Source organism: Chroicocephalus ridibundus, chromosome 7 (genome assembly GCF_963924245.1).
Source record: "Chroicocephalus ridibundus chromosome 7, bChrRid1.1, whole genome shotgun sequence".
Taxonomy (NCBI): domain Eukaryota; kingdom Metazoa; phylum Chordata; class Aves; order Charadriiformes; family Laridae; genus Chroicocephalus; species Chroicocephalus ridibundus.
The window spans coordinates 22,590,743-22,617,140 of NC_086290.1; the positions used below are offsets into that span (position 1 = coordinate 22,590,743).

At 44.2% G+C, this 26,398-nt stretch overlaps 1 protein-coding gene across 1 annotated transcript; it reads right to left on the minus strand.

Moving 5' to 3' along the window:
- Nucleotides 1-97: 97 nt before the first annotated feature.
- On the minus strand, nucleotides 98-26,389 carry MCM3AP (minichromosome maintenance complex component 3 associated protein). Its single transcript, XM_063342544.1, has 28 exons — nucleotides 25,544-26,389; nucleotides 25,234-25,457; nucleotides 24,485-24,563; nucleotides 22,315-22,462; nucleotides 21,652-21,848; nucleotides 20,571-20,710; nucleotides 19,854-20,051; nucleotides 19,361-19,629; nucleotides 18,532-18,694; nucleotides 17,616-17,776; nucleotides 16,163-16,407; nucleotides 15,283-15,473; nucleotides 14,210-14,310; nucleotides 13,135-13,266; nucleotides 12,403-12,516; nucleotides 11,737-11,889; nucleotides 10,438-10,635; nucleotides 10,054-10,122; nucleotides 9,230-9,364; nucleotides 8,702-8,855; nucleotides 8,000-8,258; nucleotides 7,542-7,639; nucleotides 5,439-5,829; nucleotides 5,035-5,292; nucleotides 4,197-4,326; nucleotides 2,975-3,181; nucleotides 2,193-2,343; nucleotides 98-1,705 (listed from the first exon to the last, which is right to left on the minus strand). The coding sequence occupies exons 1-28, from the start codon at nucleotides 26,334-26,336 to the stop codon at nucleotides 1,547-1,549; spliced, it is 5,517 nt and encodes a 1,838-aa protein (XP_063198614.1). The 5' UTR covers nucleotides 26,337-26,389; the 3' UTR covers nucleotides 98-1,546.
- Between the last annotated feature and the right edge of the window lie 9 nt (nucleotides 26,390-26,398).

Here is a 26,398-nt window from a genome sequence, read left to right on the forward strand (position 1 = left end):
CCACGCCCCCGCAGTCTGGCGAACTTGAGTATTTCACACTAGCCAACCGAGTTGCCCTGTACCGGGAACTTTCGCGCAACGACGAAACAACAGCATATTCCAAGCCACTAAAAATTTATTAGGTACAAAACACATTTACATCAGATGGCGTGAACGACGTCCCAGGACACTTCTGGGTTTTTACAGCTGAATTCCAGGTAAACTGAGAACATCAACAGCAGCACTGGGTTAAAGCATGTCTGAGGGTATGGCGCAGGCTGCGCTTTGCACGTGACCAACGGAAGTTAACACACCACAGCCCAACAAAAGTATGAACATCACCCCAAAGCATAATTTCTTCAGTTTAAACTTCTTATTTCAACTTAATAATAAACTACCATTGCTAGTCTAGGTTTAAGAGAAATAATACAAATACTATTAAAAAAAAAACCAAACCCAACTATAAAATTACTTTTTTGGAAGGGAGCTGCCAGTTTTGGACTACTGAGAATTTCATTTGAAAGTAGAAGCAAGTCAGACAACTGGTCTCTGGCAGGCAAGATAATCAGAATTCACTGCCAAAGCTGCAGTAATTTGTATTTCACCAGGCAGAAGTTTCTTCTGTGAGAAAAAATTGCTGACATTATAATTTAAAAAAAAAAAAAAAAAAAGGAGTACTTGTACAGGAGTACTGCAGACATGAAGTACATCTTCATTCTATTTACTGGGAATCAATATTAAACCAAAACCAAAGGTCTTCCACTTCCAAATCCACAGCTTTTTAAATACTGGAGAATGCAGGTAATTTGCTCTTCCAAAAAAAGGAAAATAATTTCTTCATAGCTGTTTACTGAAGAAAGCGTCCTGCTTTCCAGCATGACAATTAATCTGTAGAATAAGCAACTCATCTGGTTTTAATGCTGTAAATATTCAATACAGTAAAACCTGGGCCCAGCAGCACAAAAATCCTTCCAAATTTGCATTGAGCATCATCAAATACAAAATACGGACAAGTGTTGCACTGACTTGAAAATGACAGTATTGACATTCCTGGGCAACAAAACAGGAAAATCAAACCACAGTGCTGCTGCAAGGTACCTTCTGCATGAAGCAAGCAAGAACAGGGCTGGGACATCTCAGGAACTGTGTCTATGGAGAGCAATTGCTCTGATATTCCCAGGCACCCCTGCTACCTTACAGTTTCCTCCTGGCAGGAGCTATGTTTACCCACCATGATAGATAACAGGCAGAAAGAAAAATCACCACTAAGTGTCAATTTAAGGCCTTCCAAGAAAAGCATTTGACTCGTCTCTGTGCCTGTGAAGCAGAAAAGGAGGGAGTCCCAGCGCAGCCGACACTCAGCTGTGAGGCAAAGGGACACGCTGACCCACAAACTGCCATCACTGTGCAGCTATGCGAGAAGGGACCAGGCCCCAGATCTGCTCTGTGTTCTCCTGAGAGGACACCTGTTTTTTCTGGAACTTGCCCCAAGAGCTTATCTGTTCAATCACTCCGACCTGGATTTCTTTACCAAGTCTCTACATCTGCACACGTATCTCAGCTCTGCTCAGATATCCACCATGTCCACCAGAGCAGACAGGTGGAGCTCAGAGGCAGCTTCACCATCCTTGTTTGCTCTGAGGAGCCGTTGCAAGTGTTTCAGTCTGTCCGACAGTGTAGGGCTTGCCTCCTCCATCAAAAGCTTGCATCCCTCTTGACTCCCAGCCTGGGCAGAAGGAAAAGAGATGAGACTGAGAAGGAAGCATTACCCAGTACCAACAAGGAACTCCTCAAAAGTGGGGGAACAGCTAGTGAGCTGAGAACAACCATGGAGGTCAGCAACCCCCACCCCTGAGGAGGCAGGGCAAAAATAACACATTCTTCTATTTCTGTCCCCTGCCTTCCTTTAACTTGGGAAAGCTGACCCACAATAGCAATTCCCTAAGTTAAAGTGCAGCACCACGAGGGATACCGTTATGACTGCCAGCAGCAGAAAGCATTAGTGCCTGTGAAGAACTCTTATTCCAGAGCTGCAGAAAGCATTCCCCTTCCTGGAAAAAAGTTATTTCCAAGGCATAGCTTTTCAATTATTTCCCAAGTCTACCCAACACTGCACACCAAGGTAATTCCCACTAAAGATTTTGCAACTACAGCATATTTGGCACCTGCACTCCTCAGAGATACAGCTAATTCGCAGTTCCACCCTTTCTTACCTCTTGAGCAGATGATACAGGGGACTTCATCAACGGATAGGTGACAGATGGGGTGGAAACCAGAGACTGAGGGAGGTAGAGGGGAAGACCTACAAAATCACCAAGGGGCTCAATGTCCTCAGCTAGGCATTGATGCAACTGTTCTTCAAACCTGGACAGACAGATCAAGAACACCAGTCAGACTACAGCCTGGCTTTGTTCTTGTAACCAGTGGGTTAACCAAGAGTTTTGGGTTCAGAAGTGTCTGCAAGAAGGATATTGATGTTCAGTCATTTTCAACACGGTCTGACATATCCCATTGCTGTGATGAAAATCCGTCATAGAAGGTTGTGCTACAGAACAGAGAGACACAGACTGAAGGGAAAAGCGGCAGAGACAAGAAACCCTTGGGCCAACCTCAAAACCCTTAGTTCTTCATCTTTGTGATCTGCATTGCTACAGGCACCAAACTGACATCCCCAAGTGGACTCATAGATATTTGTGATACTGCAGGACACACTGTACTGCTTTAATTTTGGTGGATTTGGTGGACCACTGACAGTTTACAACTGTTCCTCAAAGCTCCAAGTATTTCTACCGTCCTGGACTATTCCTGTGACGCAAGTAGGAGCTAGCAGGGAACTGGAATGTTCTGATGTGCTTGATTAAATTAGATTAAACTGGAGATAGTCTAGGCTGTTTTCTAGCACTGTTGGACTTCGGCTTCCCATTACATACAAGTTAGAATCATTTACGACCCTGGGCCAGAGCTGCAAGGAAAGGATGTTGCTCCGGGAACTTACCTCCTGCTTTCTATTTTCTCCAGTTGCAACTGTGCCAACAGACGCTCCGAGAGAAGCTCCTCGGCTGAGGCTGTGTCTGTGAATTCATCTGCACTGGGAATGCTCTTTTCTTGACCTGACAGCATGCTCATGCCAGAACTATATTGACCTGGCATCATGGAGACACTATAGGGTTTCTTAAAGGAGTTGAGAGATTTAACCCTTGACCTGAGGGGGGAGGGAAAAAACAACACAAAAAAAAACAACAAACAAAAGCACAGAAATTGGTATGAGTGTGTTGATTTTTCCCTACTGCTTGAAGATTGGAAATAGCAGGGAGTAAGAATTTATCATTTAGAGACATAATTCCCTTGTGCCAGGGTCCAACATACCACCACCTGTGTGTGAGATTTGACAGGAACTAATCTGACAGGGGGCTGGGATTCACCCCAAAGAAAGGTATCTACCCAACATCTCCTGCTACACAGCAGAGCAGCAGCTAAGCTTCCAAGCGGGAAGAGAGACTGGCTTCACTCTGAACAAGGCTAGGGAAGTGAGCTAGACTCTTGAGATCTCAAATACCTTAATGCCACACAGCTCTAAGCCACCCTCCCCCCTCAACCTGTAGTATTTTCTTTCAGCCGTGGGACTTCCCTGATGTCTCCCCATAAGCTGGGGACAAAGCATCCTTTTGAACTCAAAATGCTGCAAAATTAACATATAATTACCAAAGAGTAAATCTACAAACCATCTAACATACAATTAATCCGTCAGGTGCAGACTGCAACTGAAGGTGAATGTAAGGAAGGGGGCACTATTAAATAAGGGGCACGCTCACGATTTATCCCTATGCTCTTCCCCAGCCTCACCCTGTTTTTCCACCATGCTTTTTATACCTAGAGTACAAGTCTAATTCCAAAGCCTCAGCAGTATTTTCTTTGGCAGAAGTTAATTTCTCCATATATAATGGTCTAAGCACCCCCCAAGCAATCCACTTCTTTGAGAGTTGAGTAACCCTGCAGAAATAAAATCTACTTACTACGTGGTTTCAGCACACCTTGTACATCATTTCAAGGAGATGTACACAAGCATGTTCTGGGAGGATGCCCTATGCTGGTTTTCAGCATCATGACAGCACTGTATGTTCATCATAGAGGCCCCGAGCAGCCTCTGTGGAGTTCACCAAGCAACTCTGATGGCACAATGGACAGATGAATGCTCCTCCCACAAGCGGCTGCCTCACCTCTCGTGCCCTTGCCGGATCTCCTCCTGCGTGCGTAGTCTGGCTTGTTCCCATGAAAAAGGGAGAGTGAAGTTCTTTAAATGCTCCTTGAAGAAGTACACACGAATCTGACCATCTTCACTTACTGCTTCTGTGAATAAACCCAAACCCAACTTTTAATATTAGAACAGACTTTCCCCTTTAAAAGAAAAGCTCAGTATTGAAAAGCCAATCTGAAAAAAAATGGCACATTCACTTTCAAGGAGCTTTAAGCTGTAATCTGCATGGAAAAAGGTGTCGTCTTGAACTGGTCTACTGTTCAACAGATACCAGAGTACTGGGAAAGACTAGAAAATGCTGCTTTATCTTCATTTTAATAATTTTAGTGCATCCAAGTCAGTGGGTTAAGTAGTCATTTCATTAAAAGAGACTCCCTAGAGTTAAGCCAAACAGGGCACCAAAAAAGCCCCACACACTTGAAATTGAAAGCAAACAGAATCCGAGACAAACTTCATTAATCCATGGAAGTGCTCATTAACAGTGGCAGCCTGCCATCTCAGCTGACCTGAGCGACCAATTCTTGGCGTTCAGTTGAATGTAAACCCTCTCCTACTGGGAGAGCAAGGCTGAAAGACTGACCACACAGAGACAAAATTTTTTCATCACAAGCTCAAGTCAAGTCATAATCAACACTAAATACACACTCCAAAGAGAAGACAGATGTGCAGTCAGTACAGCAAGACCATAGTTCCCTCCCTACTCCACATCACTTGCTGCCACGCATAAAGGCATCACTGTCAAGTTATTAAACGCAGTTCTGCAAGAGGTATCATCCATGTTGCAGAAGGACACACAATACCTGGAGCAATAGGCAGTTTGGGTGGTTTCCAGTCTCTCAGTTTATGATCGATGCAGACCGCCAAGATATCATCCCAAGGGATCTCCTCAACAGAAGGTCCATCTTCGTCAGAGTTCGCAGATGTCCTGTTTTTCCACTTCTGGTAAGTTTTGCTCAGCAGATTCTTCACTTGAGACTGGATCAGTGGTTGAGTATGGGAAGAACTAGCAATCTGAGACACATACTGAAAAATCATGCGGCAAACAGGATGCCAAGGAGCTATGGAAAAAAGCCAACAAAGTAAATTACAAGAATTTGTGACGGAGCTGAACCACCCACCTTACAGGCTGATAGTTCAACACAGCACAGGCACATCTGACAGAATAAGAAGCTGCCAACTGGATACTGCAGTGTGACGTACGTACCACCTAATGGAGGCAGATCTAGGTATGGGATCTGGAAGGACAGCACAGCTTTCTTCAGCCAGGCCAGGTGACCAGGCATATTCCACTGCAGGTGGGGCAAGAGCTTGTTACCCCCAGGCTCTGAAAACTCAGTAACAGGCCAAGACAAGTCACAAAGGTGCTCTGAAGATGCCACATCCGAAAGAAACTGCAGAGTGCTGTTGTATAGCTCTATGATGACCCCAGGCTCCTGAGATGGCAGGCCAGCTAAACGCCTCTCCTTCCAGTCATGGTAGAAGCGCTTACCAAATTCACCATCAATGCCATCCTCGATGTACTCCCGAAGGGTCTGACTACAGAGCTCAAGGGAGTCAGGGCACTGGGAAACCAGCCAGGCCACAGCCGCAGAGATCTACAACACAAAAAACATGGGTGGTTAGGACACAAAGGATTCAATCCTGCAACCCTAAGTTTGATGTGACACTATTCAAGATACTATGCAGCAAAATACAAACAAATCAACTATCATCCTCCTGATATTTGCAACAGTAATTCTCCAACCAGGTGGCCACAAACTGAATTCACATGCAGCAGGCTCAGGAACAGACAGAAAGAGGCTGTTCACACCAGATACAGTCACACAGTGGAATTCCCTGCTGCAGGACACTGGGGATGCCAAAAACTTAACAGGAGAAATTGGAAAGATTCACAGAAATTAGACCAGGGTGACTATATCCACAGAAGCCACGTCTGATCCTGGCAGTCCTTGAACTGCAGAGAGGAGCAAGCTATGAGGGTTTGCGGGGGAGCATCGCTCTGGGCTTGTCTTGTTCTCACCTTCCTTCTTAGGCACCTTCTTCAGACACCCTGAGAAGGGAATACAGGGCTGAAGCTGCTTTTGGTCTAAGTCAACTTAGCTGCTCTTGGACATTACACTCACCCACCTCTCCAAACCACCCTGCTGTGACTCACACGCAAAAAGTTATTTTAGACTTCTTAGTATCATTTTCCACCATGGGTTTTTGAGTCACCTCCAGGCCACTATTGCCAAGCACACAGCAAACTGAAGGACAAGGGGAGAAGCTGGTGTACCTGTTTCAGCTGGGACAGAGTGAATTGTCTTCCTAGTACCTGCTGTGTTTTGGATTTAGTATGAGAATAATATTGATACCACATATTAGTTTAGTTGTTGCTAAGTAATGCTTATATTAAGTCAAGGACTTTTTCAGCTTCCCATAGATGTCGTGCTCGGTATATAAATGGGGGCTGGCCAGGGGGCGAGAATTCAAGATTGCTGCTCGAGACAGGCAGGTCAACTGATCATCAGGTGGCATGACTCCTTTTGTATATTCTTTTACCATTATTATTATTATTTTTCTCTTCCATTACTGTTCTATTAAACTATCTTTATCTCAACCATCTTCTCCAATCCTACTGGGTGGGGCAGGAAGCGAGCGAACAGCTGCATGGTCCCAGTTGCTGGCTGGGATTAAACCGCAAGAGGCTGTCAAGGACAGATTTGTACAGTCCTGCTTTGCATATGTGAGAGGATAGAGGCATCCCTCAGACCCGTCCATCACGACGGAATAATACTGGGTGATCCCACAAGAGTCCTACAAAAGGTCCTTTGCATTTTAGGACTGGGAGCTTAAGGGTATAAAGGCTTACCCACTATATCCCTGCTAGTCCCATGCAGGCAGGACAGACAAGAATGGATTTACGTAATCCACTTATTTTGGTATTTAGTTTGCAGTATCACACAGATGAAACTATCTTTTATGTAGCAAACACCACTGATCTCTAGCCAGATAAAACAGAACAGTCACAAATAACGAAAAAGTAGCAAAAATATTTCATTTCAGGATAGTTCTGGCTGATGGTGGAATCGCTATTAACAAGCGAGCACCCGACTCCAGCAAATTCATGTGTGTGAAAAAACGTCAAAGAGATTTTTGGAACAAAAACTACGTTACAGAGACTGCAATTGAAAAAAATATCTCATTACACAAGACTCGGTTGCCATTTAAACTACTGAGAACATAATCATTCCTTATAAGACATTAGTAATTGAGAGGTTAATGATAAATCAGTGAAGTATCTCTTCATGTGAGTTGGTGTTCTTACCCTTCTGGTGCCTTGTAAGTCATTGATAGAACCTGGGAGCTCAACAATGGTGTAGTCTGAAATAAGCTGTGCTGAAATCAAGTCCTGCAGCATCAAACCTTAAAAATAAGAAAACCTGCGATATACACAGAGGAACAACGAATGCGTATCTCCTACTCTGACCACACTCTCTGCATACATTCACAGCATCGCTTCCCTCCTCCAACCTTGCCCACAGACTCTCAGGATCAAATACAGTGTGCAAAAGAAAACTGGAAGCCCAAAGAAAGTTCATCCCTTTCCATATTGATCAGTTCTTAAGGCCTCAGGATTTCTAGGAAGTCTTTGAGAAGTATTTTACTTCAGTCTCTCCCTCTATTAGACAATAGATTTGAGAGACTGACTAGCTACAACAGTTCTACTTGGGACCACCCTAAACATTCACATTGTTTTTTCAAGGCACAGAAATAATTACATACCCTCTTCTACTTCTTTCTCTGTGGTCTCTTCTTCCTGACTGGGGACTAGAACCACCAGGGGAACTATCGGGTGGAAAGGTTTGGCCTGAAGCAACTGTTTCAACTGCAGCAAAGCTGAAAGCCAATAAACATCATCTTCTGCAACATCTTCACTCCTAACTCGAGGAGGCAGGAGAAGAATGAGACCACTGGTTCCAAGCAAGTCTTTTTGCATCTCAGCTGTATCAAGCTCAGAGTCAGAGAGTGCACCATGTGCCACCTATACAAGTAACAAAGATGACAACAGTAATACAGCTAAAGCTAAACAAATCTATTTTCATACTGAAATCTGCAGTTTACGATCATTAGCTTTCAGCTTTGACATTTGTTACGAGGAGCTCTACAAATCTTAGGACAACAAGCTGTCAGACAGACAAACATGGATGTGTCCAATAGATACAGATGAGCACAAAATTGCACTTCAGAGATTACTAAGATTCTAAATATTGCACTATATATAGGCAGGTATTTACTCAACTGACTGGAAACAAAGAAAAAAAAAAATCCATCTTTTTTCAGACCTTTTCAACCACCCCATCCCTCCCAGTCATCTCCCTCCATCTGACAGGACACAGTGTGAAAAGCTTCCACACAACATCCACTGGAAAAGAGCACACCCTACTTTCATGGTTTGTTAGGTATCATGAAATTGTTCTCACCTACCTTTACACACACACTGACTTTGATGCTTCTGCTCCCTTGCGTGCCAGGAGAATTAAATAACGTCAGTGTTTGAATTCTGCCTTCTGTATGTGAAGTGTTTTTCTTCCAGCTTTTGTCTCCCATAAATTTGGCTTTCAACCAATCCATCAGTACCCTAGCAAACACAAAAGAGTAGGCTCCTGTGTTTGGGGTTTGTTTTTTTTTTTTTTAAAAATGGGATTTTAGGGTTCTAGCACCAATCTCTCTAAGACACCACAATCTATCATAACCCCAACCTACATATTACTTGGATTTTGTTAAATAGCTATTAAATGTCCTGAAATTATCCACTCTGCTACATATCTCAAGGTTTTCTGTTTTCAGTATGAGAAAAAGGAATTCAGTGAAAAATGTCAAGTGAAAACAAACTGAAAGGTTGACATGGTACAGGGGAAAAAAAAAAATACATCAAGGACTGTATACTACTAGTCTTCTTTATTTGACTGCCCTATTTGAGAAAGGGACCCAGCAATCAACTCTTTTACTTACGTGATGGGATCATCCTCTGCATATTCATCATCATTTGGCAAAACCAATAGCACCTTCCAAAAAACCAGTTCTTGTTGAACTGGAATATGTTCAGTGATTAATGAGACAAGATCCAGAGGAGTCCAAGCTAAATCACTTAAAGAGACAAAGACTGGTGAAAAGACGCCCCCTAGTGCTCGTTCCCACCTGGGGAATGCTTTTCTTCCTTTGAACTAATTACAACTCTGTAAGTAGCTACCGTCCCGTTCAAACAGCCCAAAATTAGAGCTAATTCTTTAGATATGTTGCCCATCTATTTCATCACAGACCAGATACCTTCAAGAACTGCAGCTGCTAAATCTGTTACATGCGCCTTACTTCGAGGATTGTGGGACCTTATGCGCATTGCTTCACTTCTACTCTGCTTCAATATGCTCCTCCAATAAACATACAGGCCACCAGAGTGCAGGTCAAGCCATGAGAAGGTAGACCTCTTACTGCACTTTACACATCTAGATCAATCCCTTTGTGCCACAAACCTGGCTGTTAACAGCTCATTTACTCCTCTCCCCCTCTATCCCATGCCAGGCACCACCCCATCCAGATACAAAAAAAAACCCCGTAATATCCACCAGATCCTTAAAGTTACACCTACAGCAATAGGATCAGATGGCCTAACGCTTTCATGAATTTATCTTGTGGTTTCCCTTATCTGGAAAATACTCTGAGCAGCAAGGCTGCAAGTGGACACTAGAGTATGATTTGCCATTCCTTACTGACATTTTTGAGACCTGGCATTTCTGTTACAGTTTTCTTAGAAAGAAAACGATTAAACGTTAATGTACCTTAACAATTGCTGGTAGAAGTGTTGAACTTTAATTTCATGCATAGTCTTGTTTCTCAGCCAATTCAATCTGGAAACAAAAGAGTCTTGGTTGTAAATTTTGCTATAGAACAGGTACTTTAACCAAATTTAAAAAACACTTACTAAGACCTGAGAAGTACTGCAGGCACTTTTGAAAGTTGCCATTAATAGAAAAAGGGTTTCTTTAGGTTTGCAGTCTTTGTCATGGCATTTGCGTAGAGAGGGTCTTTTTGGCAGTAATTGAGAACAAGCAGTTTTGCAAAACCATTGATGTTCACAATGAAGGTTCAAAGAGGGCTATTTTGTAACTTACCTTCCAAAAATCAAACAGATTGCCAACTGCTGCCACCGTAAGCATCCTTACCTCGTGCAAGAGATCCCCAGCTTTCCTCCATTCCCCAGGTTTACAATTCTCTTGCACAAATTCTCCATGGCTATAGGCCACTCAGCACTAGGGGACAGTGCTTTCAGTTTATTTTTTGGATCTGCACAACTGGGAGCAGCTGGAAATGCCCTCATTTGACGTTTCAACTTTGTTCGAGCTGCCACTGCCTCCCTCCACCTTTGGAAGAGAATAGATAAATAGGTCACATTAATAAACTCTTCTGCAGACCAAATAGGTTTTCTCATCTTTGCTCTTCAGACTGGATTGGGCTCTCAAACACCCCATAAGTCACAGTCTGCCCAGGGCGAGTGTGAGATGGTACACGTGGGTGCTGCAGCGGGCTCAGGCTGTTTTTCTGCACACAGCTGCAAAGTCAGAGCTCAGAGGATGCACAGGATGAGACCTGCCAGCTGTACGCATGCAGTGTCCAAGAGGCAGCCTTCTGCCCCATTCAAAAGACCAATGCAGACAAAAGGGAGCAACTTTGTGCTTAGCAAGCTGCACTTGCTCGCAGTGGCCAGAGAGACCACAGGAGGGTAACGGGATTGCTGCTCTTCCATCTCATCCTTTCTTCAGCTGTCCTAGCTATGCTGCCCAGGCAAAAGTTCAAGCATAGTTTTCCTTCACAGTTTTCAGCATGTTTATTCCTAGCACATACAGGATTTTACAATGATCCATTATCTTCTCTGATATCTCGATCACTTGCTGAAAATACTTTTGCAACATCTATTGCGGTAAGAAGGCCCACTGAAGGCGATTTACGCATGCCCTGAAGACACACATGAACTCGGTTTTAGGACAGAGAGAAATCTGAAAGGGAAGGTGCTCCACAGTAAAGAGAGTGGACTGCTACGTTCTCTTCAGTAGTGAGAAACACCACCTGAAATGCCCCTCAGCCTGACCGCACTGTGGCAGCGCAGCACAGGGAGAAATGAATCTCTGACTTGGAGCACCGCAACAGCCACTGAACATTTAGCACCCATCCAGAAAAACAAGCATCCAGCAGAAAGAATAAAGGGAGAAATTACTACAAGTTTCTAGATAGAATGAAGCTGAAATCTCCTACCAAGGTCATTTCGTGAACTCTAATGAGGTGTGCTCCCCTCCCACATATAGCTGAGTAACTTATTAGAGGCTGATGACTGTAAGTCTACCCTCAGACTGGAGACACGACAACAGCAAGAAGAACACAATTAGACAGCTGTACTTCAAACTCTATTAACCACTCCGTGCCAATGCTCCCAAGAAAAGCACTTGTGTCACAGGGTGGCAACTCACCGTTGCAAGTACTTGCAGAAACACTGGAGCTCCTGAAGGGTTTCCTTAGCAATCTGGAAAATCTCATCCTCTAGAAAGAGGTCCATGACATGACCACAGACAACTTCTGAACACCGGACAATACGGGCTTGCCGGTCTCTTTCTAAGGCACATCTAGTTCAAAATGAAACAAACCGAGATGTCTAGTGAGGTGGAGACTGCAGCAAATGCCAATACAATTAGCTGAGGCGCAAACAGGGAAGACCATCACATTTAGCAAAGGGGAGGCATTTTCCACACTTCTACTCTATGACTCTTCTAAATAAGGCCTGTAATCAATCAGAAGTCATTCAAGTTTTACCCTGATCACAGGCTTCCAAAGAAGGGTCTACAAGAAAGCCCACAGCTGATCGGTAAGGGAGTCAGAACAAAAATAAGCCCACAGAGCAGCCCTGTGCTAGACAAAGCCTCTTTTCCCTCCACCCTGGAGGACTGCTGCTGCCTGGCACAGTGCGACTGCAAACTGGCAGCCGGCTGTACAATCAAGTACACTTACCCTCGCTTTAAAGTAGCTTATTGAAGACGAACTTGGAGAAGGCCAAGCAAGAATCCACCACTCCCTAACAAATTCTTACCCTTAGGAAAGCATCTTACAGCAAAGTGCAGCATGCAGTACATTGTACGTACTTTAACTCGTTGGTTGAAGCTTCTTGAACGCTCTCCTTTATTACTTCTTCCATTAACTCCATACCCACCAACTGGCTCAACTGCTTTATTAACTGTTCTCTTTCTTGCTTTTGCCTGGAAGGACAGAGAAGAGATTTACACAAGTGGCAAGATAACAGTGGCAAGATTTACACAAGTGAAAATATTTACAATGGCAAACTTGCCACTTAGTTACACAAGCCCTACACACAGTGTCAGAGAGTTAATTTGCTTAAAATTAAGTTTCCACTAGCTGGTTTCTCTCTCTAAAGATAAAGAGCTTTGCATAGAGCCTGGTTTCCTTCAAAAATACAGATAACAATGAGGTTATTTTATTCTTACCCCAGTAAACTACAGACAAGCAGCTCACTCAGAAGGTAAAGTTCCCACATAAAGTGGGACTGGGATGTATCTCCCTCTCTAGAAACTCTGGGCGAATATAAGTTCCAAATTCCACACCCCCTGCCTCATTTTTGTAGTGGCTCTGTGAGGTCACTACAATATAACTAGCAGACCACCTGAGAACACGGAAGCAACAGCCTGTCTGCATGATCCCGGGACAGCTCAAGGTGAGACAAACTGAATGGTGTCAGCGTGACAGGAAGACACAGGGTCCGAGCAGATGTGCAAGGACTCAGGTTGGTACCAGCTGTTGTTACGTTGCCTAAGGGTGTATACAGCCCACCCTGCCCCTGAGCAAAAGCAGTGACTCACCTCTCTTCCTCTACTCTGCGCCTTTCCTCTTTGACACGCTCCGTTTCCGCACTAAGTACGCTTCCAGCCACTTGTTGGAGGATCTCCCCTATCACTTCAGTCACGACTTCCTCCACGGTGGCCTCTGAGGTGCTGTGCAGAAATAGCAATTCTCTTTTCAAAGGCAGAAAGTTTTCATTCAAAGCCCTATGTCTGTACTTTTCTCAAGCACACCTTTGCTCCATTGTGGTGGGCTGACTCCAGCCACCAGCCAAGCACCCCCCACTGCTACTGGTTCACTCCCCTCCCCACATGAGGACAGTGGAGAAAATAGGAAGAACAAAGGCAAGAAGACTCGTGGCTAGAGATAAAGACACTGGTGAAAGAAAAAAAAAACACAAAACCACACCTCTACCAAGGAAAGCAAAGGCAGTCAGACACCACCTCCCACAAGCAGATCAATGCCCAGGCAGTCTCCAATCAATGGCCACCCTGGAAGCCAGAAAACCCTACCTTCTTCCTCTAACCCAGTTTTATTGCTGACCATGACATCACGTGGTATGGAACTTTGGTCAGTCTGGGTCAGCTGTCCTGGCTGTGTCCCTTCCCAGCCACTGGTACACCCCCAGCATACTCACAGGGATGCAGACTGGGAAACAAGGAAGACCTTGACCCCATGCTGTTCAGCAATAACCAAAACATTGGTGCATTAATAACACTGCTTTGGTCACAAACCCACATCTACGACTCTACCAACTGCCTTGGAGAGGAAGTGTTATTTGAAGCAGAGAAGCAGCCAAATCTGGACTTACTCCTCTTGTCCCCCTTCCACAACACACATTTCTCATGGCAGAGGTGTGAGTGTCATGCAAGGCAAGGTTTACAGAGGTTAGCCTTCCATTAGGATAGCTGGTATGCAACAAAGAGGTGAGACACCTGAAGAAAGGTCTGCTTTTCCCTCAACTGCCTCAGTAAGACTATCTCCACTACAGACCTTGCCTTGCTTAGTTTTATGATCTTCACACATGGTGCTGCTACGGCAAATTGCAGCTTTGACGACAGACTCCAGGAGTACCCAGCAATAAATGCTCTTTACCAGATGGCAGCAGTCACATAAGCCACTCCTGCTCTGCCGACTTCGCTGCACTCTCCTTTAAGGACGTCGTGCACAAGCCTGTCCACCACTTCGGCGATGTCCTACAACGCAACAGAGGAAGAAGCTGAAGCAAGATGCAGTCCTGCTCAAGATGGCCTGGGCACACATGTGAATTGGGAGTAAGGCTTTTCAGCCTTGTTTAACTGACTGTAATTGGCAACATCATCTGTATTTCTACTTACAAACTAAGCTAACTTAGTCAAACACAACAGTCTGGAAATTTTAGACTACCTAAAAGATTAATAACAGCCCAGAAACAGAAGTAGCTTCCTGTATTAAATATTGGCAAGTCAAGTTAAGAAATAATAGCTCAGAAAAGTGGATATTGAGAGGGATTCCTATTTTCTTAGTTTAGAGTTTCTCTCATTCTAACTCATTTAATATCAAATGACCAGGTCTAATCTTCACTGATATATAGCCACATTTAGGTAAAACATGGCAGCGGTACTTTACAAAGCAATGAGACACTCCCAGATGGGTTCAGCATTCGTACATGTCTAAACTTGTGTGGGAGGGAGAAGAAGGGGAACAGTGCAGATATACAGGGTACCCATTCAAGACCCAACATTAATAGTCATATACCCACAAGAAGAAATTTTGTCATGTCTCATTTGAAATACGTGTCATCAAGAAACAGTTCAATACTATTCACTAAAGCAAAGTTTACCGACTAAGTCAAACATACTAACGTTCTACTATCACTTTCTGACTGTCTCCTTAGATGTTTCTCAAATAAATGCTAAATAGACAGGACTGTTTATCCCATGAAGGAGTCAGAGCAAGCACTGACATTTCAGGCTTGCATCTGAAATCACTTAAGACTTTCTCTTTTCAGAACGGTCCAAGGAAACAACTTCTCAAAGCATCCAAAGCTATGAAGCAGGGAGTGTCTCTTTTTGACGCCACATAACACATGTGGATTCTGGAAAACTGAAACAACCTAAGAACTCAGTTACCTTTATTAGGTTTCACAATCTTTCCCAAACACTTCATGATGGGTTAAATTTCCTTACTGTATCTGTGTAGACAGGCTGAGGCTTTGAAGAGAGAGGCTCGGGTTGTCCAGCAGGTTGGGAGGCTGCCTGTGCAGGAGGCAGCACCGACACAAGCTGACGAGGTACCAGTGAGGGCAGAAGATGAGCTGAGGGCTGGACTCTTACTCCTGCGGCATCTAAATCTACACCTTTGCTTTCCACTCTTCCTTCTTGGGAGAGGGGAAGAGAAAAATTAAGGAAATCACATCAGTCACAAAGAGATGCAAAACCATTCTTATCTTCAAAAGCTGTTTATCTGACAAATCTTATCAGGTCATAGAACAAGTCCACAACAGAAGCTTGCCGCCTTAAAGCTTAAAAAGTATAATTATATCATAGAAACTAATTTATGAGTATTTTATACAAAATTTCAAAAATTTCATTGCACATTGCCTCCAACACCATTTCCAATAAAACAACTGTTTTAAGTCAAGTACACCTAGCACCTACACATCCCTCTTGAATAAATGCAAAATATCTGTACTTTCAACAAGGACAAAAAAAGCCTATGTTCAGCTTACTTTTCCACTGTGGGGAAAAAACAGTTGCAATACAAAATCTGCAAACTGAAGATGGAAGCTGGCTGTCTGATGTAGCCAAACATCTAGTTATTTGACCTATGTTGGCAAAATTATGCTCATTTCCTTTAATGCATAATATTGGGAAGTGTATTAATCGGGTTGTTTCTTAGCTTTTACAGATACATGAGTACATTTAAATCAAAACATGCTTTCCAAATCCATGCAACTTCAACCCCTATGAGCTAAGAAAAGTTTCTGCTTTGTAAAATAAAGCTACACACGGAGCTGACCCAGCAGTATGTTCCTGAGCAGTATCTAAAATGTTTGTTTGCTCTTACCTGTTGTTTCCATGCTCGATTTTTGGCTATTACTAGCTTGATCCACAGAGGTGCTTCCACCAGTATACTTGTTCTGTCCATTGAAGCTGGACACAGGCATATGCTGAGGCACTGCGGGCAACGGCCCACCATTTACAACTTCCCCAACTGAGACGGTTAGCTTCTGGCTGACAAAGATCGATTTACGTGGTTTAGGTAATCCATCTGGCTCCAAGAAAGCTGAGCGATTGAGCTCCACATAAGCACTGGGGAAAAATAAAACACAGGAGTACGTCCTCAAAGCTCCAGTAACCTATAGGTTTTCAGCTGGACAGCTTAGCAGGGCAAAACGAGACAGGCACTGGGCACTCAGCCTGTAGCCTGGATCCTGATCTTTGGCTGGAATCAGAGCAGGGAAGGCACGGAGTGCTGTACCCACAGTTATCCTCCCAAGACAGAGTACAAGCTGCGTTAACATTTCTGGGCACCCTCGTGGACTATTCTGTCTCTTTCTCCTTTTAACCTTTATCCACTGGGTATATTATCCATGCACATTTTACCTGGACTACATCCCACATGACAGATGGCAGGGCTATCTACAGAAGTAATTTTAAAAGCTGCAGTCTTCTTCCAATCTTGGCACCTGTAGCCTGGCTAATTTATTACTGCAAAACATAATGTTAATAAGAAATGGAGCACTAACTGTCATGCTCAAGTTTTTTGCCTTCTCCAGTCCCTTGAGATTGTAAGTGTGTATAAGCACAGCTTAGAATGTACGTATTTCCATGGCAGACACTTGTGTGCAAACCGCTGCCCTTCAGCATCCTTTAAAAACTGGTTTGCATTGTTCAACTTCATCCCGCCCTACGTGCATCACCATAATGCCAGTTTCCTGAGAAGCAGAACTGTATCCTCATTCCCTGCAGAGCTGCAATTTACTACAATTCAACTGCAAGATAAGAACCTAAAAGAATTTCCCCCCCCCCCTCGGGTTATCCACAACATCTCTTTCTACAGAGGAAGTCCATGGAGTCCAATGGAGACCAAGCTAAATACGCAGTCTCTCCTTTGAGGGAAAATGTTTCTCTTGTTTTCACCACCTTACAGAAGGCTGAAAGAACACTGTACCTTGAAATCCCTTGTACTTTATCAAACCAAGTTAAAAAAAAAGAAAAGACGTACAAGTCCAAAAAAAGCTACTGTGGGAAGTCACGGCAGTTACAGGGATATAAGCCCCATTTCTTTAGGGAAAGATGCAAAATTAACTTATCATAATAACACCAATAAAAATAGAACGTATTATTAAAATGTGCTACCTTAGTGCTCCGCTTACAGAGCCCAGCCCCTAGCCTTTACCTGTTCTTTTTCTCGTTGCACACTGCAAGAGCAGCTGATCCACATTAACACTTCGCCTAACATTGGTCTAACCCCACCAGGCATCTTAAGGCACAGACACCCTTTTCCTCACACTTACCCATCAGATACACTCAGGCCATAGTAACTGATAAAATCGGTTGCTTCCTCACAATCTTTGAACAGTAGCATGCGGACCAGGTGATCCAAGGGAAACACTGTACATCTTTGGGTGCTCACAGTGTAGGCGATATTGAGAGATTTGAGAGCATCTTTACGAATCTGGGGTGAAATAAAACAAAAACCAAGTACGAAGTTAAAGACACCAAAATGTACTATAAACTTGAATCATAGAATGGTTTAGGTTGGAAGGGACCTTAAAGATCTTCTAGTTAGTTCCAACCCACCAGCCATGGGCAGGGACACCTCCCTTTAGTACAGGTTGCTCAAAGCCCCATCCAGCCTGGCCTTGAACACTTCCAGGGATGGGGCATCCACAGCTTCCCTGGGCAACCTGTTCCAGTGCCTCACCACCACGTGAAAACCGCATTTAAAAGAAATCAGTACTTTGTTGTCAAATATCCACAAACAACTATTCAGATTTAACTTAATTTTTAAATTGTATGCACTTGCTTCCAATTTCTGCTACTCTTCGATGCTGCTCATTTTGAGCATATCCCTTTGCAGCTCTTATGCAGAAGAAAAAGCTTGCAAGCGCTTCTGAAGGTACAGGTTGATATTTCCTTTGCAAAAGTTTCATGCCTCCTCCTCGGCTTCCCAATCATTTTCAGGGGAAATAATATGTATTTGTACACAGTTATGGGAAAAAGAAGCTGAGAAGAGCATTTTAGTATTTGCCTTTTATAACACAGCAGAAAATTCTTCATAGATTTTAAATGCTTCTGAAAAAGCAAGAATAAGATTATTTTTAAGGCTAAATATCTACCAAGTTTTCTGCTAAGAAGACTTCCTCCCAGAAGTCCCAGACTGTTTTACTGATTAACACTTTAAAAAATACCCATCTGCTTTTTCCTTACCTGGTTGAAATAACAATGTAAGAGACAGGCATTCAGATATGAAGCTGCTTGCACTAACTTGAAAAACCTCACAAAGTTGTTGCTGTTTAATGCAGCAAAAGCTTGAACTGCAAATCTAACTTCAGGAGAGTTTCTAACCTCTGGATGAAACTGCTGTACTTCTCTGTGGAGACAAACGACAGAGATGACCCTTTTGCTTCAATATTAACAATCACAATTCAATACCAATCTGTAACAAAACAGAATTAAAATTAGGAGCTTTAAGCAAGACATGCAACTCCTATCCAAACCAAACAGCTATTAATTAAATTAGTGGCATTATTTACTGATAATTAACCTTCTGATGATGCTTGCATAATCAGCATGTTATTATTTAGGTACATCACTCCAACACCTATGGGAAGAAGGCAGTTAAGAGATTGACCAGAAAAGCTAAGTATGACTCTGTCTATAAAATGGTTTTCGCTTGGTCCTACTGCAGACAGAGCAGTGAAGCTTGGTCACCGCTCTGTGAAGAGTAAAAATTTTCCTTGATTGAGAACAGTGAAGATGTGATTTCCTTTTTGTTTGGTTAGTTTGTTTGGTTTTTTTTACTACCTGCAGAGTTACCCGAGGAGATAAAACAAAGCTTTTTTTTTTTCTTTTCTTAAAAAATACACTTTTTAAAATGACCTATTGAAAAATTCAAATAAAACATTACTACAGTACACTGACAAAAAAGTTTGCAACTAAGCTCTTCGCTGGCGTTACAATTTGTCCGGACTTAAATCCTAATCTCAGTTCTTCCCACAGGTAAAGAGAAAAAACAAGTGATATCTGTTGTTCCCACCTGAGAATATCACCCTTGTTGAGATTCAGCAAGACATTATAACCTCTGAACTCTGCTTCACTCTTGCAGTAAATCCCCTTGTTAGCCAAGTCCTGATACATCTCCTTCAAGCTTTGCAGGCATTTAGTCATGTTCTCATTGTTGATTTTGGCATCAAAGGAGGACATGGGCTCTTCACACAGGTGGTGAGCACAATGGATGTGAAAGCGAGTGCACTTCTCAATCAGAGACACCATCAGCGGGTTGCAGAGATGTTGCTGGGTTATATCCTAACCAGAATGATAAAAAAAAAAAAAAGCATTGCATGTATTTTTTAACTACAGTTGAAGAGCATAGTCATCTGGCACTACCTTTGGAAAACTCATTTCAACTGTGCTTTGAGTCACTTTGCAATTCAAAACATTTGAATTAGTACTGCTTTTTGCTTCACTTTTTACGGCATTATGTGATCTTTTCCTTTCTATCATCAAACATTTCCTCTGTTAGCGCTTACCTTTCTTATTCCACGAGTTCTGTTCCAAACAAAGTCATACCATTCTCGGTAGTTTCCTTCTCCTTGATCCATAATGTTTGTCACTAAATAGTCCATGGTCATGCTCAACACCTCAGAGGGTCTCAATTCATGGGGCAAAGGTTCCTCCTGATCTGCTGAAGACCTGCTATATTCCTTGATCGCTGCTGCATGATCTACCTGCAAGATGTACAGAAAAGAATCAAAGTCTAAGGAGTACGTTCAACTTTTCAGGAGTAGAGAGGATTTCATCCCATCCATGCCTTTACTTTAGCAAGTGGCAGACTATTAAAGGAGTTTCTCCACTGTTCACACTAACAACCCACATCCATTCCGCTACAATAGCAAGTGTATTGTATTTTCTTTTATGATAGGATCCTAAGTGTTGACTTAAGCCTCAAACTCGTAACATTCAAGACAATATATACACTGCTGCCCTACAGTTTTAGAACTATAGTTCTAAAAGCCTGTCTGTAGCTAAATAAAAGACATGACTTAGAGTGAAAAAGCAATTATCTAGCCTTCTTGTTTTACAACAGGGAAGTGAAAGACATTAATGAAATGGCCTCCAGAACTTTTCCAGCAGAATTAACCCTGTAATCAACTAAACAACACTGACAGCTTTATATATAAGCAGCAAGCAAACATGTCCCTGCATATATATAATATAATAAACCCCTGCATACAAAGGGCACATACCTTGTCAGATCCTAGAAGCAATTCAAAGATACTGAGCTGGTTTCTTGTCTCCCTCATGTAGCGCTCCTTTTCAGGACACATGTCTGGGCAAGTGCCAACAACAGTTTTTGCTTTGCCAAGATCAGTCCTTTTTATTCGAGCTAAAAAAAAAATAAGTAAAATTGAACAAACACTAAGGATCTTTTGGGTTTGTTTTCATGACAAGCTATTACCCTGATGTGCCAACACAGCCCTAAACATGCCAAATGCCTCAGCTGGAGTCTGTATGTTGGTCAATGGATGGATGTCAAGAAGTACATTGCTAGGGCAACAGTTCACAAAAAAGCTGGTGGAAAAAGGTCCCCAGAGGTTCCCATCATATATCTACTCAGAGCAAAGCTGTAGCCACACCTTGGCGTGGTCAGAAATGCACAAGAATGGGGTTCCCCCATTCTGGGACCTGTCCCAGGGTTGCACCACTGCTTTGGGGAAGTTTCTCCTACCGTCCTACCTGGATATTCAGAGTTTTGCTGAAAAGATTGAAAACTCTAGAAGACACCCAATGTTTTGTGTCCTAACTAAGCACTGGCAACTTCAGAATTCCACATCAAGTGGATGAGAAATCTGTTTGCTGACAGTAAACTTAAGATCTTAAATTAAAAGTAGGGTGAGCTCTGAAATGCCAAGAACAGGATGGAAAGCTTTACAACCCAGCACTGTGAAACAAAGGGCCATTTCTTGAAATAATTACCAGCTGTGTAGCATTTTGAATTTAGTGAAACACTATGCTTTGGGTAGCTTTCTTCAAAGAGCCTGCAGGGATGCAAATCTCCCTACATGGCCTCCTTCACAGAAGATGACAGTCTGCTATTCACTTTCCACACGAAATATGCATGTGTAGTAAGTAAAACAGATTCTTGCATGTTCTGCAAGAAATTAATGTATATATGTACAATAGAAGAGTATTTTACAGACTGGTTGATGTTAAACTCTCTCTTTAAAGGCACTTTCATAATATCACAACAGCTTTGCAACAGACACCAAACACTTATTTCTTTCCAGCAGAGAAGCAGATGTTACGCTTGTTAATTCGTGTAATAACCTTGTCTCATGATTTTGTCCCTTTGGTCCAAAAGACGGTATCTTTCTTCAGATGTCTCGGCCACTAATCCTACCAGATTACCAAGAGACGACAATGAAGCTCCCAAGGCCTCCGAGCTCTGCCCTTCAGAACTAGAATCAAACAGATCTGCTTCAAACTGCAGTGTCTTTCGGAGACCAGGCTTCTTTGCTGGAGAACTGAAAATAGAAGATTTTTTATCAATGATAAACTAATGCATACCCCAGCCTTAATCAGTTCACTGCCCTTTAGGTCGTCAATGTCTCTGTTTAGAATATTTTGTTCGCAAGGCAACTTATCAAATAAACAAAGTAAGTATCGACATGCTAAGGGTGTTATGAGCTAAATCTATCACTGGGAGTTAATGCCTCACTATTGCAGGTGTTGTTACTCATGTTGTTATGAACAAAATATTCAAAAGAAATACACAGACCAAAGCAAAAGGTCTTAATAAGCAGTTAGAAGTATCTTTCTGACAAAGTGTGAGATCCATGAGCTTGTAATTCAGACAAACCAGAACAGACGAGGGAAGCACACTCCCCGATAAGAATGTGACTATTTGGCACACGCTGACTATTTGGCACACGCTTTTTTCCCCATGCACCCTGTTTCCTGCCAGATGGATTCCCAGAGGAGCAGACGTACCTTTTACCAGGCATGACACTGCTGGCAGAGGATCTTATTAAAGGTTTTCGAAGAGGGGAATGCTGATAGTTTTGCTCTTCACTGCTTTGCCTTCCTTCGTCTTCACCTGCTTTCTTCTCTTTGGATGAAAATTCTCTTTTTGCTGGACCTGAAGTTGCATATAAATATGAAGCCAGGTACTTGCCAAATAGGTTAAGCAACAACTCTTTTTTCTCCATGGGGGTGGTGGCAAGCAGTTCTTTTTAAAAAATATACTATTAGGAAATAAAACTAAGAGTCACAGTTTTGTACATGAATGCAGAACTTCCAGGACAACTTGCACTAGAAGCTGTACCGAATTAAGTCTACCAATTGCTAGTCAGCTTCACTGTTCTATAAAGAATAAGTATTTTTCAATAAAATACCACTTCGCAAAAACTATAACTGGTCAGCAGATAGTTAGTAAATGAAGTCTGATCATCATCCAAATTTAAGTTCTCTCAGGTTTGGGATATAATCCACAAGTCATACCTCTCTACGGGAAATGAAATCCACTTCATCTATGTAAACCACAATTTCCAGTGCTCCTGATGAAGCATTTCAATTACTTATTTCACACACCCAAGCTTAGACTAAGGTTGGCATGCCTTCTCATCCACATCTTGCAGGAAGGGAGAATTTCTTCTCCCAGGAATAAGTTTTCAACCAGTTGGATTTCACAGAATCACAGAATCTTCAGAGTTGGAAGGGACCTCTAGAGATCATCTAGTCCAACTCCCCTGCTAGAGCAGGATTGCCTAGAGCACATTACTCAGGACTGCATCCAGGAGGGTCTTGAAAATCTCCAGAGAAGGGGACTCCACAACCTCCCTGGGCAGCCTGTTCCAGTGCTCTGTCACCCTCACTGTAAAGAAGTTTTGCGTGTATTTGAACGGAACTTCCTATGTTCCAACTTGTGCCCATTGCCCCTCGTCCTGTCACTGGGAACCATTGAAAAGAGTCTGGCACCATCCTCCAAGGATGGTGGAGGATTTCTTAAATTCTCTCAGATTAGTTATTTTAGAGTACTACTATTCACGTTTCTATAGAGCTGCCACCACAATAAAATGGCAAAGGTGAACAGGCACCCCTATAGTTGCTGCTTCAAGATGTCAATTCTCAGGAAGACAACTCTGGAACTGTTCATTTTCTGGAAGGCAAATTTGTGGTTGGTCAAAGCTGTGACGAACCATTCATTTGCTGACAGCTGAAGTGTATCCCCAGGCTAGGATCTGAGAGATACACAAGTAACGTTCATAAAGCTAAAGAAAGGGAAGTACAGATACACAGAACAGCAACACAGACACTCACTCCAGGGTACTCCTTAACTTCTCAGGACACTTTCCTGAAAGCTGGAAGCCCACATCTCAGCCCATGCTCTGAAGCAGGCAGTGAGACATTTGAAACTGGGTTTTCTTACATCCCCAAAGAACATCCTAACTCTACATAGGAGCACAAAATTAACATCACTGTAGCTGCATGAATGGTTTCTAAAGTCTCTTGTAAAACTACACTGGCATTTCCAATGTCTTCAGCGCTTTCATACAGCTGAAACAGCATTTTGGCTCAGATGAAGCAAAAAGTTTTAGACAACAGAAATTTAAGAAAGAAATAGTGCAATTTCCAACTGTGATTTGCAGTCGCTTACTTAAAACTTCCTCAATACCAGAGGACAGTACTGTGGACGGTGGAAGTTTACACAGCTTACAAGAGCAATTCGCTAACTTCACAAGAGAAAAATTCTCCAAGGGCTAAGACACCCCTTCTGGCTTCCAGGGCTCCCAAGTTACAGGCTGTTAAGTCTGAGAAATTATTCTAGAAGCGATTACACGCTTCATCCTGTTCTTTTCCCCCTCCTCTGCATATTCTCTATTAGGCTTTGTCAGACAGAGTTAGCCAGGATGTCACATAGAACACAGAACTATTTTTGTGCTTCTGTAAAGAATAAACTTCAATGCTCCCACAATCTCTGTGCAAAGAGCACAGTCTGATTATCAAAAGTCAAAGAAAACCATCATACTTCTGGAACTGTAACATTCCTGCTGTGGAGATCACCTTTCTATCCATCTCAGTATATCAGAAAACAAGAAGAGAGCAGATGCCAAGCCATTTATGTATCATGCAGTAGTCACATCTGGAAACAGAGACTTACTTGTTTTCTTCTTTTGCCAAAACGTTACTATGTCCTTGTGCAACAATTTCGCTTTTTTTCTGGCAAGAGCTGCAGAGGCCTGAAAGAAAACAAAAGCAGAGTATGAAAACCTGTTAGCATCACCAAAACACACAGTGCAGTTTTTGCCAGAGAAACATTTACCAATTTCCATAAAATTCTGGTTACTGCATTTTAAGCTCTCACTTAAGACCCACATGGAACCAGCAGGACTGGGCAGGTTTCCATAAAAAATCGCTGCTTTTTGCTACAGCCAGCTTAGAGACCAAAGGTGTGTTTTTAAGCACAAAGCAGAAACAGAACGTGCAGTCTCCAAAGTGGCTCCTCAACACACCTCAGCACTGACATAACGGCAGTATTTCCAGCAAGCTGGTCACCCTACAAAGATGGCAAAGCTCACCGTGCCTTTGGTACTGCCACGCTTAAGTAAGAATGCAGCAGCATATGTAGTTCAGGCTTTGGTGACATGAGACAACAAACAGGGAAGATCCATTTGGTGTTTGGGCTGGATACTATCAGGTAATGCCAGGCAGTGCTCCGGCAGCTACATTTTAGGTGCAGCTCAGTATACTTCTGTCACTCTCTGTAATACATGCTCACAATAAAAAGTTCTCCCCCAGAAGAAAACTACAGCGTGTTACCAAACAGGGATATGGTTCTCACTAGAGCCGGCCCTATCCCAAGCACTCAGGTTTAAGCCTGCACAAATGCTAACTGCTTCTGACACTCACGTGATCAAAAAAGTGGAGAATAGCCATTTTTTTATTGCGCCTGGTCATGATCCGTCGAACTTTTACAAACTGGCCGAAGTGCTTCTCCAGCACCGTCCTGTCATTGAGGTAATCAGGAACGTTCTTGCACTGGATGGCCGTCAGCTCACCGGGCGACAGGCCCCCCAGCCCCTCCGTGCTCTCACTGCCCTGAGCCCGGCGGGCGGGTGTCACGGGGGTGGCATCTGTAAAGACAGAGAGGTAGCCACCTCAGAAAGCAGGGTGACACGCAGCTGGCGCGGTGCCACGGGGCTTCCCCGCCCCAGCCTACCTTCCCGGGGGGGCTCCCGGGGCTCGGCCGGCGGCGGCTCCTCGGCGGGTCCCCGCTCGGCCTCGGCGGCGTCTCCGCGGTCGCGGTGCCCGCGGCCCTGGCTGCGCAGCACCTCCTGCAGCGTGCGGCCGAACAGGGCGCCGCCGCGGGGGCGGCTCAGCAGCACCGCCCGCTTCTCCGGCGGGGCCACCGCCGTCCGCCCGCCCGCTGCCGCCCGCCGCGGCGAGCGCTCCCGCTCCTCCTTCCGCTTCAGGCCCTTGGGCGTCGGCTCTCCCGGCTCCTCGAACAGCGGTCGTGGGCCCTTCTCCTCCGGCCGGCCCAGGGCGGCGGTGGGACGCGAGAAGAACGGCCCCGCCGCCTCCGGGCCCGCCTCGGGCCCGAAGCCGAAGGGCGGCGAGAAGGTGAAGGCGACGGAGGCGGCCGGGCCCTTCTCCGCGTCGCCGCTCGCCAGCGGTTTGAAGGCGGCGGCGCTCTCGGGCGCCTTGAAGCGGAACTCGGGCGCCGCGAAGGCCCCGCCGCCGCCCGGCACCTCACCTGACCCCGGGAAGCTGCCCAGGTTGGTGGGCGGCTTGAAGCTAAACCCCGCGTTGCCCGCCGGGGCCCCGCTGCTGGCCGCCGCCGCGAAGCCCGGCGCCTGGCCTAGGCCGTAGAGCGGCCCGAAGGCGGCGGCGGCGGGTCCGGGAGTGAAGGGAAGGCCGGCGGCGGCACCACCCTGTCCAAACACGGCGGCCTGCCCGAAGCGCAACGGCGGCGGGAAGGCAGACGGGCCGCGGAAAGGTCCCCCACTGTTCATGGCGGCCGCCGCCTTTCCTCGGCCGGCGGGGGCGGGAGCCCGGTCCCGCCGGCGGGGCGGAC